A 17603-nucleotide genomic window follows, 5' to 3' on the forward strand; every position below is an offset into this window, starting at 1 on the left:
GAGTAAACTCTGGGAGTTGGTGATGGACAGGGAGGCCTGGGGTGCTGTGATTCAAGGGGTCGCAAAGAGACGGACACGACTGAGCGACTGAACTGAACTGAACTGACTGATACATGAATAGTTCCAAACCACAGCCCTTTGAGCCCCTGCTCCAACACTTCCTTCCAACAACCAAATCTTGACCTCATCTGTGTTTGCCTTTATCCATGATTGCAAAACCGATGAGGAAAGTTTGCAACTGTTGCTTCTCATTCCTCTAGCTGTGACTGTTTAAAGAAAGATAGGTGTTGGTAGTGGGTCCTGAGTAATAAGATAATGTGTATGGTTCAGAGAATCATTCTCATGGAGGGAAGGGACAGATAGTTTCTTTTCTGGTTGTGCAAAGCTTGTGTGAAACTAGGACTTAAGAAAAGGGTAATATAGGCAAAGTGCATTTTTAGCCCAGAAGGTAGCACAAAGATAGCTCCAATTTTATCTTTCATTTTTATTCTCAATTTTTTAAGTGAAACACTGAAATTCTGTTACATGACCTATGTTATATGAAACTTCAATGCTATTACAAACTGTCATTATTTAATTTAAAAAATTGAAATTTAACAGAAAATTGTGAAATGGTAGATTTGGTCCTTTTAACTAGTCAATGTTTCAATTAAATCTCTATGATTATATAAGGCATGTCAATATGTGTCCAATATTAAAATTCTGTGATAGATGATCATTTAATAGTGATTCTGTAAAGATAAAATCATTAAAGCTGTGGTGGTTTATATTTTTTATAGGTGAATTCAATTTATTTAAATATATCTAACAAAAAAATCATTAGAGAGAGATAAATATAGACATATAGTATAACTATATAGCATACCTGTATACAAAAATACACATATGTGTGTGTTAGTCTTAATCTACCAACGAATATGTTTATCTTCAAAAAGATGTTACTAAGAGAACAATAAATAGTATTTGGAATGACTTAATTCCATAATTTTTAAACTATATTTGAGCAGGTTTTGCTCAAAACATTTCCTATTGTGGAGAATAACAATAAGTAAAACATAGATTTCTTTTACTTATGACCTCAAAATTTTCTGATAAATGTCAACCAACTGGTTATTTTCTTTATAATTGTTGCCTGAATAAGTTAAACTTTCTGTCTTCAACCAAGATCAAACTTTAACCCCAAATATGTATAGAAATAACACCAAATTTTGAAAACTGAAATAGTTTGTTACTGTGAAAGTAAATCTGTATCTAGAAAAAATTATCAGTTTAATATGCGTTTTGAAATGTTTTCATGCCTCTAGTTGTTTAATACTCATTTTTACAGCTGAGTTGACTAAACAACTAAAACTGAGATGTTAAACACTCAATCTTAAAAAGTGATCTAAAAACTACAGAGGTAACTCATGACCATACTTCCACATAATGCAAATAATTCCATTCCTTACTCTTCTTCATTTTCTGTTTTTTTATTTCTTTATGTCTTAGTTTTTCCAACTAAAATGTTGGTCAAATTTCACATTGCAACTGACTTTTTATCAGCTAATTCCTTCCTTACAGGAACTAATATCTCCATTCTTAATAATAATTATATCTCTATCCAAAAGAAGTAAAATACTGTTTGGTGGTTTATACATTTGAAAACTATGATGAACTTCTTACTTGCTTGGCATATGTTGTCACAATGGAGTATATTCCCAATTTACAGTGTGCTTTTTTTTCCTTAGGAATTTAAAATACTTTCAATACTCTGGACTTTGCCTGATTCCCCCAGAAGTGTGGAGTATGACTGATAACTGCCTTTAGAATCCTTAATAGCTAAATTACAATTATTATGCAAAGTCCTACAATAGACAGTTATATGGATTGTTAAATGACTTTGCCTTTTTTGCAAACTATAATCATTTTCCTTTATTAGCTGAAGGATTTCATAATTTAAGGAAGATGAGAAACCTATAAGTCACACTTTCAAGTAAGGAACATGGATATTGCAAACATTAAATTCCCCCATAAAAATGTTAAGGCATCATTAAACTAGGTTCAGATTAATACAATTCAGTCAACTCTAGATAGATATCTCCCATAATAAGCTGAAACAATACCTAGTGATCTAAGATGTAAAATATTTTACTACAGCCAATTTATAAACCTATAAAACATACAGGTATCATTCAACCTCTTTATTAATAGTGCATGCCTTGTATTAAATCAAAACCATTTCAAAGTCCCCTCCCCTTTGGCATTCTCTTCCTCAGCTGTTGCCCCTCATTATGTGTTATCTCATTGAAGCTCATCCAAAGTGAAAGACAGCATCTCTTTTTTTTTCTTTTTTCACTAGAAGCAGCACAGGCAATTCCCAGCCTGGTGCTACAGCTTAACTATCTTTGAGATTTATAGACACACTTGCTATCTTCAACCTACAATGTTCTATGGCCTAATGCTGATGTATTTGTTTCTGCACTATAAGTAGATGTGGTTTTTCTCACTTTGGAAAACTGCAATTTGTTATTTTTAGGTTTTCACAAGTTGCTTTACATATGAATGATAGTCACAAGGAGAGTGATTTGGGGATAACTGGATATTGTAGATAATTTTGAATCTGGTTTGGAAGATTCTTTTCTTTCATTTTGTTTTTTCCCAATAAGAAAGCCAAACATTTCATATTGACTGAGTTACTGGGGATTTTAAAGAATTATCTGCTCTGACTACCTATTGCCACAAAAGAACTCCTCCCACCAAACAAACAAACAAACAAAACATAACCAAGGATATATTCTGGGCTTAGAATTCTATAAGTGGGAATAACTTATCCATGCTCCACATAGCATGGGTTGGGGAAGTTCAGTTTTAGAGGCTGAAATCACCTGAGGATTCGCTCATGTGTTTGGGAATTGTGTGCTCACTAACCCCAAGCAGGATGGTATGGTCTTCAGCGCAGCCAGATTCATCCATCCAGATTTTGAACAAGGCAGAGTCCCAGGAAGAGATGGGAGCACGAGCTCTTTTCCAAGCTGGTCTCATAAGTCCTTCCCATTATTTCCATCTCATCCCATGTGTTAAAAGAGAGTCAGCAAGGATAGTCTGTATCAAGGGGAAGGAAATTAGAATCAACCTATCAATGGGAGAAGTGTCAAAAAAATGTGTGAATATGTTTTATAACTATCACATTATAAAAGGGGAAACCTAGTACCTTTAACCAAGTACCTTTAAATATCACTCTGAAAAATAATCAATGGTTCACCAACAGTTCATTCACTATGTTATCTCATGGTAACTATTTTTAAAATAGAAATTCTTTTTTTAATGGACAACAGTTTTAAGCTTTACTAAGATATAACTGAAAAAACTGCAATATATTTAATGTGTATGACATAGTGATTTCATATACAGATACATTGTGAGGGCTTCCCAGGTGGTGCTAGAGGTAAAGCACCCCCCTGCTAATACAGGAGACGCAGGAGACAGGGATTCCATCCCTGGGTCAGGAGGATCCCCTAGAGGAGGAAATGGCAACCCACTCCAGTATTGTGCCTGGAGAACCCCATGGACAGAGGAGATTGCCAGGCTACAGTCCACGGGGTCGCAAACAGCTGGACGTGACTGAAGCTACTTAGCTCACACATACGTTGTGAAATGATGACCACAATCAAGTTAACTAACACACCCATCACCTCACATAGCTATCTTTTTTCTTTTTGCTAAGAATGCTGTTCTTATTTCTTTGTTCCATAGACTTCTTGTAACAAGTGTCATCTCAGATCACCTTGCTAAAAAATCAAGGTACAGTAAAGAAACATTAATCTATACAAATATGAAGAGTATACTTACCAGAAAAATCTTGAACTCTTGATTCATCACAAATACATATGCATAGATTAAGCTATGAAAGAATTTTCATGCCATTTTGACAGTGGAGTTCTTCCATGTGACATAAATAGCATGTTACTTTTTAATGCAAAATCAGCCCCCCAAAATTATTCTATAACTGGGAAAATACTTTTAAAGAATGAAGACCAAATCTTTGGGCAAATAATAAGAACAAAATAAATAAATTTAAAAGGATAAAAGTATAAATGTTTAAAATTATATATATATTCATATACATATACTTATATAGTCAATATTAATATTATAAAAGATTAGTAAAAGCCCTATAGACAGCTGATCAAAAAAAGTGCCCTACTGAATTTACGGGAATAATACACAAAAGAAGTTTATTTCTCATTTACCAAGCAATATAATGTGAATATTCTTAGTTGATAAGAAGCACTCCTCACTCAAGCTTGATGTGATAGTGCCCAGCAAAAGAGGACAGACTCTCATTACAGATCTGCCCAGAGGTGACCATGAAGTTCATAGGTAAAAGCAAACTATCCCATTCATCAGTAGACTTTGTTGTGTACCCTGTAAGACAGGAAGGTATAATACAATATAGTACAGGGTTTTAGATCATGATCAATAGTTTTGCCAGTTGGTCAGGTGGGCTTCCCAGGTGATACAGTGGTAAAGAATCTGCCTGCCAATGCAGGAAACACGGGTTCTATCCCTAGGTGGGAAAGGTTTCCCTGGAGTAGGAAACAGCAACCCACTCCAGTATTCATGCCTGGAAAAATCTCATGGACAGAGGAGCATGGCAGGCTATAGCACAGAGTCGAAAATGACTGAGCATGCATGCAGACATCTGTAAGAGGTAAGGTTGGAAGAACAGTGCCAAGAAGGACTGGGGAAAAAGTATGTGAATAGATCTCTGAGAGACAGCATAAAATTTACAGATCTTTGTGTATCATTTTAATGCCCACTGGAGAGCATCCACCAATGAGAAATCACTTTACATCCAAATGAACAGGATGAACTGTCCTACAGATAATCTTCCTTTTTCTTGACCACTGTTGTGCTTATATGTAATGGACTCAGGATAATAATGGCCTTGGTGGCAGGGATGGGAGCAATGTTTGAGCCCACAATATGGACTTTGCCTCAGTAAAGCATCTAAGTTTCCAACCAACCAGTATAAAAAATGGAGCCTTACTCTGGATAAAGCATTGTTTCTCTGGGGGCTGAGTGAATGGATAAACAGGCTAATAGGTTAAACAGTTGTTGTTGTTGTTTAGTCACTAAGTCATGTCCAAATCATTGCAACCCCATGGACTGCAGCACGCCAGGCTCCTCTGTCCCTCACCATTTCCTGGAGTTTGCTCAAATTCATGTCCACTGAGTCAATGATGTTATCTAACCATTTCATCCTCTACTGACCCTTTCTCCTTTTGCCTTCAGTCTTTCCCAGCATTAGAGTCTTTTCCACTGAGTTGGCTCTTTGCTTCATGTAGCCAAAGTACTGGAGCTTCAGCTTCAGCGACAGTTCTTATAATGAATATTCAGGGTTGACTTCCTGTTAGGATTGACTGGTGTGATCTCCTTGTAGTCCAAGCGACTCTCAAGGTTTAAATAGCCATTGGGTTAAATGCTGCCATCCAGATTCTGCTGTCCCAGGATTCTATCATTTGCATTGATACTGACAAGTGTGGTCCAGTGGCAGCATCTCTGCTGTCAGCTCTGCCCTGTGGAGCACAGTCAACTATGAAGCTTGTCAAAGCTCTTTGCCTCTTCACCACTCTGCTCCTCACTTCCTTATAGTAAACGAAGTTCCTCTGAATCGTTCCAGAGAACACAATCAGATGGCGGGTTCTTGAACCCAAACCTTCATAACAATTCAAACTCCCCCATCTTTATGAACATTCTGAACTATTTTGTAACTACCACATACAAGTTCCCTTATTTCCACTTGTATGTCATCCAGGTTAGCTTTCTATATAACAGGAGAGCTAAATGTTGGCTCATGACTCACCATGAGCAAGATCATATCAATGAGATGGATTCTCTCCTGTGCAGCCTAATAGTTTGTATTACCCTCCTGGACTCCTATCTACCGCCCTCTACTGAAGATCTTTCACACGGTCTCCAGGTTAGTGCACATACATGTTGAATTTTTTTTTTTAAATGCACAACATGAGAGTTACGAGTCAAGTTTTATTTGGGGCAAAATGAGGACAGAAACCCAGGAGAAAGTGTTTCAGATAGCTCTGAGAACCTGCTCCTAGGAGGCGAGGGGAGGAGCTAGGATATACAGGATTTTTGCAACAAAAGACAGGTAGTCATCAGGTGGTACAGTGATAAAAGACATGGGTTCCATCCCTAGGTCTGGACGATCCCCTGGAGGAGGCCATGGCAACTCCAGTATTTTTGCGTGGGAAGTTCCATGGACAGAGGAGCCTGGTGGGCTACAGTCTATGGGGTCACAAAGAGTTGGGCATGACTCTGATCACAGTCATCAGAAACATCAAAAGATTACCATTAATTAGAGAAACCAGATATCCCAAGTTAAGGAAGTGAGTACTTTTCTTTGTATGGGAGGATGCAAGAGTCTGGGCTCACTGAAATCGTTCCTTTCATATGCACCTCAGTTATCTGGGGCCATTATCTTGTGTTTTCACAGCCTGAGCGCCCACAGGCTCCCCACAGAGCCCTTCAGGGCTCTCTACAGAGAATGGCTGCAGAGTGTGGCTGCTGATGGAAGGTATTCTTTTCCTTCCTGAGTTTCCTCAGGACTCACCAGCTCACATTGGAGGGCTGCAATCGCTGATGACTGTCACATCCTTGTTTACTGATATGATAGGAAACACTCCATTTCTCAATGTTAACTCCATAACTCAGTGTTGGCAGCATTGCATGTACGCGCAAGTTAACTTCTCAGAAATCAAACCTCACTTATCAGTGATTTGGCTGAACTCAGGCCTCGACCTGCAACTTGAAATGCAGCAATCAGCAGGCTCACCAAGGACAGCAGAAAGGGCGCTGTAGTCTGGGAGGTGGACAGATGAGCTTGGGGGGGAAATCATACCCTATGTAATGGTAGAAGGCCCAAAAGGTTTTTATCTCATGTAACACTTGTTTCAGGACAATAAGGGCTTCAAGCTTATGTATTTACCAACTAGTTTTTACCTTTTCCTTCCCCTATGACATCTAGATGTCCAAATGAACTTAAATTAAAAAAAAAAAAAAACCTTAATCTTTTAATCTAAAACTATCTTAGCTGTATAATTTAATTACTCTATGATAATTGCCCTTGTTACTATAGTATACAACAAAGAAAGGTAGACTTTTTCATCATCAGGCCAACTATAAACTATGTACTTATGGGTAAGAAATTTATATTCTTTTTCAATTGGGGGAATATTGTTTTACAGTGTTGTGTTGGTTTCTGCCATACAGCAATACAAATCAGCCATAATTATACATATATCACCTCCCTATTAAGACTCCCTCCCCTCCCTCTACCTTACCCCTCTAGGTCATCACAGAGCACCATGCTGGGCTCCCCGTGTTATATAGCAGCTTCTCACCAGCTGCTATTTTACATATTTTACATATGGTAGCACATATATGTCAATGCTAATTTCTCCATTCATCTGACTTTATTCTTTCCCCAGAATTTAACTTCTTAAGGCCTTAGCTGTTAAAAAAAAAAAAAACACCTTATATGATCTTAAATAACTTAAATAACTGCTTTATTATAAACACACTTTCTAAATTAAATCCATGCATTTCTGTTAAATAGATCTTGAATTTTACAAATTGATATATTAAGCTCTATAATATATTGAAGAAGTGAAGTGAAAGTTGCAGTCATGTCTCTTAGATACCCCATAGGCTATACAGTCCTTGGAATTCTTCAGGCCAGAATATGGACTCGGTAGCCATCCCCTTCTCCAGGGGATCTTCCCAACCCAGTGATCGAACCCAGGTCTCCCACATTGCAGGCAGATTCTTTACCAGCTGAGCCACCAGGGAAGCCCCTGGACTTGGTAGCCTATCCCTTCTCCAGTGGATCTTCCTGACCCAAGAATCAAACCAGGGTCTCCTGCATTGCAGGTGGATTCTTTACCAGCTGAGCTACCAGGTGAATATAACTATATATTTCATCTAAAAGACATGTATAAAATAAAGGTAACTGAGCCCTGTTGCTGGGAGGGATTGGGGGCAGGAGGAGAAGGGGACGACAGAGGATGAGATGGCTGGATGTCATCACTGACTCGATGGACATGAGTTTGAGTAGACTCTGGAAGTTGGTGATGGATAGGGAGGCCTGGTGTGCTGCGGTTCATGGGGTCGCAAAGAGTCGAACACAACTGAGCGACTGAACTGAACTTAACTGAGCCCTAAAGAATGGTAGTTTAAGAAAATTACATAAGCAGGGTTTATTTGGCAAGGTAAACTGTACAGTAATCCACCATTAGATTATACTAATATTAGTCTGTGTATAGAGAAAAGGTTAAGTGTGAAGCAAAATGTATAAGATACAAGCAACCAAAAAGGCAAACTATATATTTGAAAACACAGTTGTGGTTCATGGTTAATTATTTCATATCTCTAAGAGAATGTTTTAGTTGCACACAAAAGGTAAATTTAATTACCATACAAATGTTTGCAACCCTCTGATATAATAAATCCCCCAGGATCACATGTTTACTAAACAGACTTCCTTCTCTTTCCAAATACATTATTGATCAGCTTGGCCATGGATTTAGATCCACTGTATCTTCTCTTTTCTTTGAGCTTGAGGTTTGTCAGGACGTCCCTGATAATTCTGATGAACATCATTTCCACCTCCAGAGATTGCTCTGCTGCAGAGAGTTCACAGAACTGGCAGCGGTTCTCCAGTGCCAGTCTGTGCCCTTCTATCCAGCCAACCTCTCGCACATGACAGAGATCTTGCTTGTTACCCACCAGAAGCACTGCTGACTCCACAGCTCTGAAACACAGATACACAGTTCTTTGGTAAGACTGTTTCAACTCTTTTTATATATTAAGTAGGTTTATATATAAAAGAATTATAGACCCCCCCCAAAAAAGGAAAAAAATATTGTGTGAGTTATTTGTGTCTGTGTGTATTTGTAGTCATGTGTGTTATCCTCATTTACTCATAAAAAGGATTTTAGATTAAATGTAGTAAATGACACAGACCCAACAGAACTCTTAAAGCACAAGATTTGAAGTGGCACAAATCTATTCCTGGAACTATGGCTCTGTTTACTAACAAGACATGAGTGTGACATCATTTTCCACTTTCAGGTCTCTTATATGTTAAAAAAAAAAAAAAAAGGTAAAATAGTTCTCGTCACCCAGAATGAAGATGTATATAAAAAACCTAGCCCAATGCCAGGCTATAATAAAATAATAATAATAATAAAAGCATCTTTTATTCAAGATGCTTACTAAGCATTATTTTTCATTTTCTTATCAATTGAAAGAGGACTAGCTACTGCTTCTTTACTAATTAAACAATTTAAATACAGTTTTCTTAAGGAAAAATATTATTCAGTACTCATCACTGTTTGTTCCCTGTTAATATTCATTATAACATACTCTAAAGAAAATTTTACCATCTTGTAACTTTGTACAACTTTTCTGATTTATTTAAGAAATATATTTCTTTGTTAAGGTAACATCTTTGGCAAATATCAATACAATTTCTGTGGTTACGGTACAATATTTCTAAAGCAGAGTTTCATTTGAAGAATACAGTATGGCTACTAGTCCTCAAATGGCAATAAATAGTGCCAAGATATCTACTATAGGGAAAAAATGGGAAAATGAAAAGTCTTCAACACCATCTCAAGAGATACTGTATAGAAACCACCAAATTATGTTTTATTCACATGATGGTTTGAGCCATCAAGGAAAAAGCATTGCAAGTCTAACACTAGACTCTTGATGATACTAATAGTACCTTTTTATAGAGTTCATACACTAACAGTATCTTTTTATATAGGGCTTCCCTGGTAGCTCAGGTCGTAAAGAATTTGCCTGCCTTGTGGGAGATCCCGGTTTGATTCTTGGGTCAGGAAGATCCACTGGAGAAGGGATAGGCCACTCTACTCCACTCCAGTATTCTTGGGCTGGTGGCTCAGACAGTAAAGAATCTGCCTGCAATGCAGGAAACCTAAGTTCGATCCCTAGGTTGGGAAGATCCTCTGGAGAAGGGAATGACTACCCACTCTAGTATTCTGGCTTGGAGAATTCCATGGACAGAGGAGCTTGGCAGGCTACCATCCATGGGGTAGCAAAGAGTTGGACATGATGGAGCAACTTTCACACATATAGTAAATAAATGAAATATTTTGAGGGATGAGTCACAAATATCAGATATAATTTTATAAAACAATGCCATATTTTCTTTCTATCCATAGATAAGAGATTTGGAAATAGACTCTATTTAAAAATTGAAAACTGGAAATATCCAAGAATTATTTGATCAACACATTAAGAAGATTGCCTGAAAATGTCAAATATAGGGATTTTTTTAAATATACATTTTTTAATTCTTCTTGAGTGATTCTTTTGATATGGAAGAATACCAAAGTAATTTTAATTACTGACCTTTACCAAAATTATGGTGCTTAAACATAAAGTATTTAACACTTAAAAACAATAGAGTTCCCTCAAAATCAGTAATATTATAGGAAATCAGAGCTCTGAGGTTTCTTACTAAAATCACATTCTTTTTCCTACCATGTTTCCATCAATTCTATAATCAGAAAAAAAAGGTCTAGAAATTAAAGGGTTTACCCAAGGTCAATCAGATATAAACAAGAATTTACATCAAATGACTCCTTATCAATTATTATCTGATTATCTCTTGATAATGGACATTTAAAAGAGATATTAAAATCACAGACATCAATTATCAGGAATGATATTGTGCTTCTTTGCTTCCCAGATTAGCATGGTATTAGAGAAGGGCAAATCTGGTCAAGAAACAAAGAATCCCTTACACCAGCATTTTGAACAAAAATAACTATTTTAAAGGGAAAGGATAAAACAACTTTAAAAAAAAAGAAAACTAAAAATGGGAAATTCATAGGTTTAAACATATATCTACTAATGAAAAAATAGTCTCAGGCATCATTCTGTTTTCCTGCATAATGACTTGTGTCAAGACATTAACAATAGGGCATTGTAGATTAGCTCTTTATTTTAGGAGGTGAAATGGAGAAAAATGTAGTCTCATACTTAGAATTTGTAATGGTTAGATTATTCAGTCTATTTTGCTTTGATAGACTGAAAAATAGACTGAAAAACCCAATGACTAGGAATTGAATGCCAAATGTAATATATCTGGATTTATTTAGTATCCTTAACATTTTTGTGGGAATGAAAAAGAAAGGTGGAAAGGGAACTATCTTGTGTACAAAGGACTATTATTTTGCAAGCGAGTGTCAAGTTAACAATAGAAGCTGTCTTGTAAAATAGTCATTTATTCGGGGCAAGTAACTGTTGCTGTCATTCAGGATATAAAGTATTCTCATCTTATTCCTTTTACTACGTGTGTAGCTCCTGTGGAATGGAAGGTGGCTTGTTCAGGGCTGTTAAATTTTGTAATTGGAAGCCTGTATTAAACTCTTCCTAATGATGCTTACAGCTCTATGATGATTTACTAAAAAGTAGAGAGGAATGAAAAATACCTCACCTTTTACGATGACTTGTCTGTGGCTCCCGAATTCTGTAGATTAATGCTTTTGCAAATGCAAAGGAAGACCTGTTACTGATGTCATACACAATAACAAACCCGTCTGCCCAATGCAGCTCACTTGTGAGGGAAAATTTCGCTTTCTGTGGCTGAAAATAAATCAAGCACATTGAAAGTGGTAGGATTGGATCCCTGTATTTTACATCGCAGACAGTTAATTAATGAAGACCCATTTTACCTGGAAGAGAATTCAGTAAGGCAAATACTGGTATTTTCTAAAATGTAGTTTCTTTGTATCATTCTTTTTCTTTTATCAAAAGTGATCAAAATTTTTTAAAAAAGAACTGTAATAAAGTTATATCTATTTCATTTGATAACTTTTTTCTCTAAAAGAAAACTCTTTTTCTGAAAATTTGATGAGCCCTAATAATTGCCTTTTACATCAATATCCACACACATTTTGAAAGGAGACAGTATCTTCTATATTAGTGAACAGAATATGTATTGATTTTTTTGGTACCAGATTTAAATCAGTAAAGCAACAATAGTAATTAAGGTTTAGCAAAAAAGATTTGAAGGATGTTTGCCATACCCAACAAAATATATCCCATAGAGGTGTTCTGAAATCTTGAGCAGCTGGCCACTCTTCTCTTACTTATATAATTATATTTAAACTTTTTGTGTTTAAATAAAAGGGTTTATACTCAAAATCCTTCTTACTTTGGTTTTACCGACAGTGGTTTAGTTATCAAAAAATGCAACTTAGCAAACATATAAACTGAATTAATAAGCCATTAAACTATTAGCATTTGACAGCTACATTGTGACCTGATAAAAATATATTATGAAAACATAATAATATTGCTATTTTAAAGATATCGGTAACATGATAATGGTGTCATAACTTTATAGAGAAGCTAGATAATATAACACTAAAATAATTTCTTAAATTTTTAATATTTAGAATTGAGAAATAACTTCAATATTAAGGCTAGCAACTGCACACTTAGCCTTATCCTATCTTCTCCAAATCATGATTGAAAACATAAAAGTATTGTTTTACTTACCTGAGAACAAGGGTCATATATTTCCAGATTCAACTGCTTCCCTTCCAAAAACAAATGCTTGTTATAGATAGATTCTGCAAAATATTCATATACTCAATATCAGTATGGAAATACTCCAGAATTTTAAAACATGGCAGCCAAATATAAATCCAGCCCTATAAATTCAACCAGTCATATTTTAGTTTTAGTGGCTTTTCTTTATTGATAGTGGTCAAAAAAACTATGTATTTGCTATATTTGCTTATGTATATATTTCTTAAAAATGAACTTCACCACTATACCTATTCACTGACAAGGTTTTGTGCCTATATATTAGTCTGTTCATTACTATAGCCTCTAGAAGAGTATCTGCCACATGACAGGTGTTCAATAAATATTTCTTGAATGAATGAAAGACTTCATTTCTGTAACTGTCCCTCCAGTGTTTTCATACAAGACCTACTTCTCTCCAGAATTGCATCCTGACACAATTGCAAACTGATACATGACCCATTCTGGCAAACACTCCATAACCCACGGTAGAAAGATGTAGCTGACACTTGGGAAAGCTGGCTTCAGGGAGTTAGGGATGACATTTATTTTATATAATTCAATTAATTAATTAATTTTGGGCTGTGCTGGGTCTTCGTTGCTGTGGGAGCTTTTCTCTAGTTGCAGGGCATGGGCTTTTCGTTGCAGTGGTTTCTCTTGTCGGGAAGCACAGGCTTTAGGGTGCTCAGACTTCAGTAGTTGCAGCGTGTGGTCTCAGTAGTTGCGGCTCTCAGGCTCTAGAGCACAGGCTCAACAGTTGGGACACATGGACTCGGTTGTTCTGCAGCATGTGCGATCTTCCTGGACCGGGGACTGAACCTGTGTGTCTCCTGCATCGGCAGGCGGATGCTTTACCACTGAGCCACCAGGGGAGCCCAGGGGTAAATTCTGAGATCCTTCTAGGCTACAAGGAATGAAATTTGTTACTGGTTCATTAAATCTTAAAATATGTTTTCAGACAGTTTATTCTAAACTGTGTAAGCTTACTACCGTGAGCTGTCAGTGGTAAAGAATCTGCCTGCGATGCAGGAGACGCGGACGCAGGTTTGATCCCTGGGTGGGGAAGATCCCGTGGAGGAGGAAACGGCAACCCACTCCAGTATTCTTTCCCGGAGAATCCCATGGACAGAGGAACCTGGTGGGCTACAGTCCATGGGTTGCTAAGGAGTCAGACATGACTGGGAGATTAAACAACAGCGACAGCCATGAGCTATGTACTTTCCTCCTGAGACATTTTAAAATACCTACTCTCAATACTCAAAAACTGCCAGCAGGGGTCACCAGCTCTTAACATTTTAGAATTTAATTATTTCCCTCTGTAGCCTTCACTTACACATAGGGTCATTTTTTGGCTAATTAATCTTCTTGCTGTGGACCTTTAACTCACTTGATTGTCTTTATAAATGACTCCAGGTTTTATTTTTCAACAGAGGTGTAATCGCCAGAAATATGCATACTTCATTTGCTTATATAACTATGTTGTATTAAAGATTAAGGTGACATTTAATTTTGTTGTTGCTGTTAACTGTTCTTTGTGTGTATTGTTTTATAGTTTTGGAACGCTTTCTCATGCCTTACTCTTAGTTTGTGTGTTATCTGGCCCTTTATGACTGAAGTTGTTGACCTGAGAAATGCAACAATAAGAATTTCTCTTTCTATATATTTTTTCGTTCTATAATCAGTTTTCAAGAGCTTGCCGTAAAACACTCACAGTGTCATATGAACCAAAATACTATGTTGGCTACATGCAGGTGACAACACAATGCAATACTTCAAGGTTGTTTTCTAAAATACTCTATTAATGCTACCTCCTAAATGAATGCTAAAGATTTTTGTTGTTGTTTATTTCTCATGAAAAACACTTGCAATCTTAACTTCTTACTTCTAAGTATTACTGAATGAAAAAATAATAATTTCCCTTTCTCCCAATTCTATTTCTTAAAATCTTTATTCATGTTAAAAAAACAAAAAAACTTTCCCCACCATGCTTTTAATCAGGTAAGATATCAGTAGCATTATATAGATTAATTGTTGAGCCAAAAATATATTCAAACTTCTGGCAAAATTCCCCACTTTTTATTAATTCTCCTCTGTGGCATTTCCCATATGTCATGCTAATTTTAATAAAAATAACAAAATTATAGTAGAGTTAGTGAAATGATCCTAAGATCATATCAAGGTGCCCTGGCACCTGTTTTAGAATTTCTCTGAAACTTACATAAGCAACCTACATAATTATGATATGATCTTTAATCAAAGCATAATTTTCCTGTTATTTTCACATGGTCTTGTGAAAATAAGCATTTATTAAATAAATGCCTTAAATAAAAATAAGGATTTATTTTGTTGTTACTTGTGCTTTTCTAATTAACTTGTCTTTATCTCTCAGCAGATGTTGCTTTAATTTTAAAATTGCTTCACAGTTTAACAAAACCCCCACACTCACATGCTCTGCAATGGTTGGTGCAGATGCGTGGGTCCCAGGTTCAAGGTTTTTCTAGTTCTAGACTGAAACCAGCTGGATTTCTAATGTACCTCCGTTAACATAAAACTGGATAAATTTTATCATGAAAAAATATTTAATTAAAATACTTATTTGGGCTTTTAAAATCAGAGTCTATGAATTAAACAAGTTGCTTCAAAGTGCAAAAATGGAAGATTCTATGAAATTGCTTCTCTGATGTTAATTTGAAGAAGAAAATGGAACCCACTCCAGTGTTCTTGCCTTGAAAATCCCATAGACAGAGAATCCTAGTGACCTACATACAGTCCATGGGGTCACAAACAGTCAGATACGTCTTAGCAAATGAGCACACGTGCACTGATGTTAATTGATGATGCTGAAGTTTTAAAGTGAAAAAGTCTAAAGTAGTGACTTACCAAAATTAGAAGCATATTCTCCAATGAAGCGCTTGGTAAGAAATCTTACTATAAGGGCTGCAAAACAAAACAAGTTGAATTTAAGGTCTTACCAGTTTTAAGACACAGATTAACAACTTAGCTTTCCTGGTGACTCAGGCAGTAATGAATCCGCCTGCAATGCGGGAGACCTGGGTTCAATCCCTGGGTTGGGAAGATCCCCTGGAGGAGGAAACGGCAACCCACTCCAGTATTCTGGCCTGGAGAATCCCATGGACAGAGGAGCCTGGCCAGCTACAATCCATGTGGTCGCAAAGAGTCGGACAGGACTGAGCGACCAGGCACAGCACACATGCGCGTAAGGTTTTCTCTCTTGGCTTAAAAATTACTAAGTATTAATGAAGACCTTGACGTTTTACTAAATTCTGGTCCAAATAATAATCAGTAAAATTAGCATTGTAAAACCGTAAAAATTAGGAGGCTAGAAAGAAATTGATCTTACTGTGCTGCCCACTCAATTCATGTGTAATTCACTAAGGCAAACATACATAAGAAAACTCAGCTTTGCAACAGATTTCTTACTAAATCTGAGATGCAAGAGCTATGATATCTTTTTATTTCATCAAATTAATTGTGGCTCCAAGGTGCCACCTGTTTATAACAGTGGTCAGGACAGTATCACACCTTTGCGATTGTTTAAGGAAACAGGGACTTCAAAATCCAAGAAACAGAGGATCGCCCTCTAGTGTTGGTTTATCTTAGTGCAGCTCCTGGGTCTGGCAGTCATGATTCACTAGGCTGGGTGGCTCTATTGGCAGCATCCTCACTACCATCAGGTAACAAAGACAAACGCGTAGCTTGCAAGGTCATGGACCGTGTCGCTCAGTTCCCAGGCATTTAAAAAGCCCTGTCCCCTTCTCCCTTCAAAGTGTTTTGTCTTTCTTTTCCCTCCTCTAACGTGGCGTATGTGTACCTATGGCTGATTCATCTTGATCTTTGGCAGAAAACGATATTCTGTAAAGCAATTAACCTTCAATTAAAAATAAATAAATTTTTGAAAGTTAAAGATAATCCACGGGTCTTCACACGTTTCTCTCCACACTTAGTCTCAGGGCAGAGGAATCTTTTCAAGACCGCTGCTTGGTCACTGAGGCTTCTCGGGTGGCGCTAGCGGTAAAGAACGTGTCTGCCCATGCAGGTAGACACAAAAGATGTGGGTTCAACCCCTGGGTCAGGAGTATCCCCTGGAGGAGGGCATGGCAACCTACTCCAGTGTTCTTGCCTGGAGAATTCCATGGAGAGAGGAGCCAGGTGGGCTACAGTCCCTAGGGTCGCAGAGACTCTGACAAGACTGAAGTGACTTAGCACATATGCATGCGGGTGTGGGGGCAGGCGTGACCGAGTGAGAAGTGCGTGGGGTCGTGATGGAGGGATTTCCTGTTGGTCCTACTTATTTTCAACATCAGTAGAACAATATACAAATTAATACTTCAAACAGTTATGTTCTTCAACCTCTATATACATTTTATAATTACAGAGTTAATTGCATTACTTGCTTATAAAATGAAAACTCCTACTGAGAAATAATATATAGTTATAGCAAGGCTATAAATGTATGTTTTATATATATATATATATATATTATGTCAATATATTTCCCACTCTTTATGTACTCTACACCAGAAAGGAAAAAAAAAAAAACATTACCAGATTTCCCTGTTCCTTCACTTCCCAAAACAGTAAGCTTCACGTCATTCATCTTGCTTTCCTCCTCTTTCTTGGTCTGTCCTGTCTTCTGGAGTTATTCTGAGTTGAGCCAAGCATGTGTTTTCCAACATCCTTTTTATTATTGCTACTCTAATTCCCCTAAGGCCAACTCCACCCCATACTCCTACCATCCAATAATAACTTTAAAAATATTTTCAATTAGTTTTGAACATATCTCTTGAAAAAAAATAAGTGGACTTACTATTTAGATACATAAAGATTTATTTAGCCAGTAGTTAAGAGCTTAACAGAAGCTTAGCTCCTCATATTCAACTTTCATGTACCTAAAATATCTCCCTCCTCCTAGAAGCTAAAAAACTGATCTTTCTTCATTAAGAAAGTTTTTAGAGGAT

The 17603-nt window shown here is 36.8% G+C and overlaps 1 protein-coding gene across 1 annotated transcript; it reads right to left on the bottom strand.

Moving 5' to 3' along the window:
• Window positions 1-8240: 8240 nt before the first annotated feature.
• Window positions 8241-17312, bottom strand: RERGL (RERG like). The gene is made up of 5 exons (XM_020876121.2): window positions 17191-17312; window positions 15505-15561; window positions 12595-12668; window positions 11528-11676; window positions 8241-8809 (listed from the first exon to the last, which is right to left on the bottom strand). Exons 1-5 carry the CDS (start codon window positions 17240-17242, stop codon window positions 8527-8529), a joined length of 615 nt encoding a protein of 204 aa, XP_020731780.2. The 5' UTR covers window positions 17243-17312; the 3' UTR covers window positions 8241-8526.
• Window positions 17313-17603: the final 291 nt, after the last annotated feature.

This window comes from Odocoileus virginianus, chromosome 23 (assembly GCF_023699985.2).
Source record: "Odocoileus virginianus isolate 20LAN1187 ecotype Illinois chromosome 23, Ovbor_1.2, whole genome shotgun sequence".
Classification (NCBI taxonomy): Eukaryota; Metazoa; Chordata; class Mammalia; order Artiodactyla; family Cervidae; genus Odocoileus; species Odocoileus virginianus.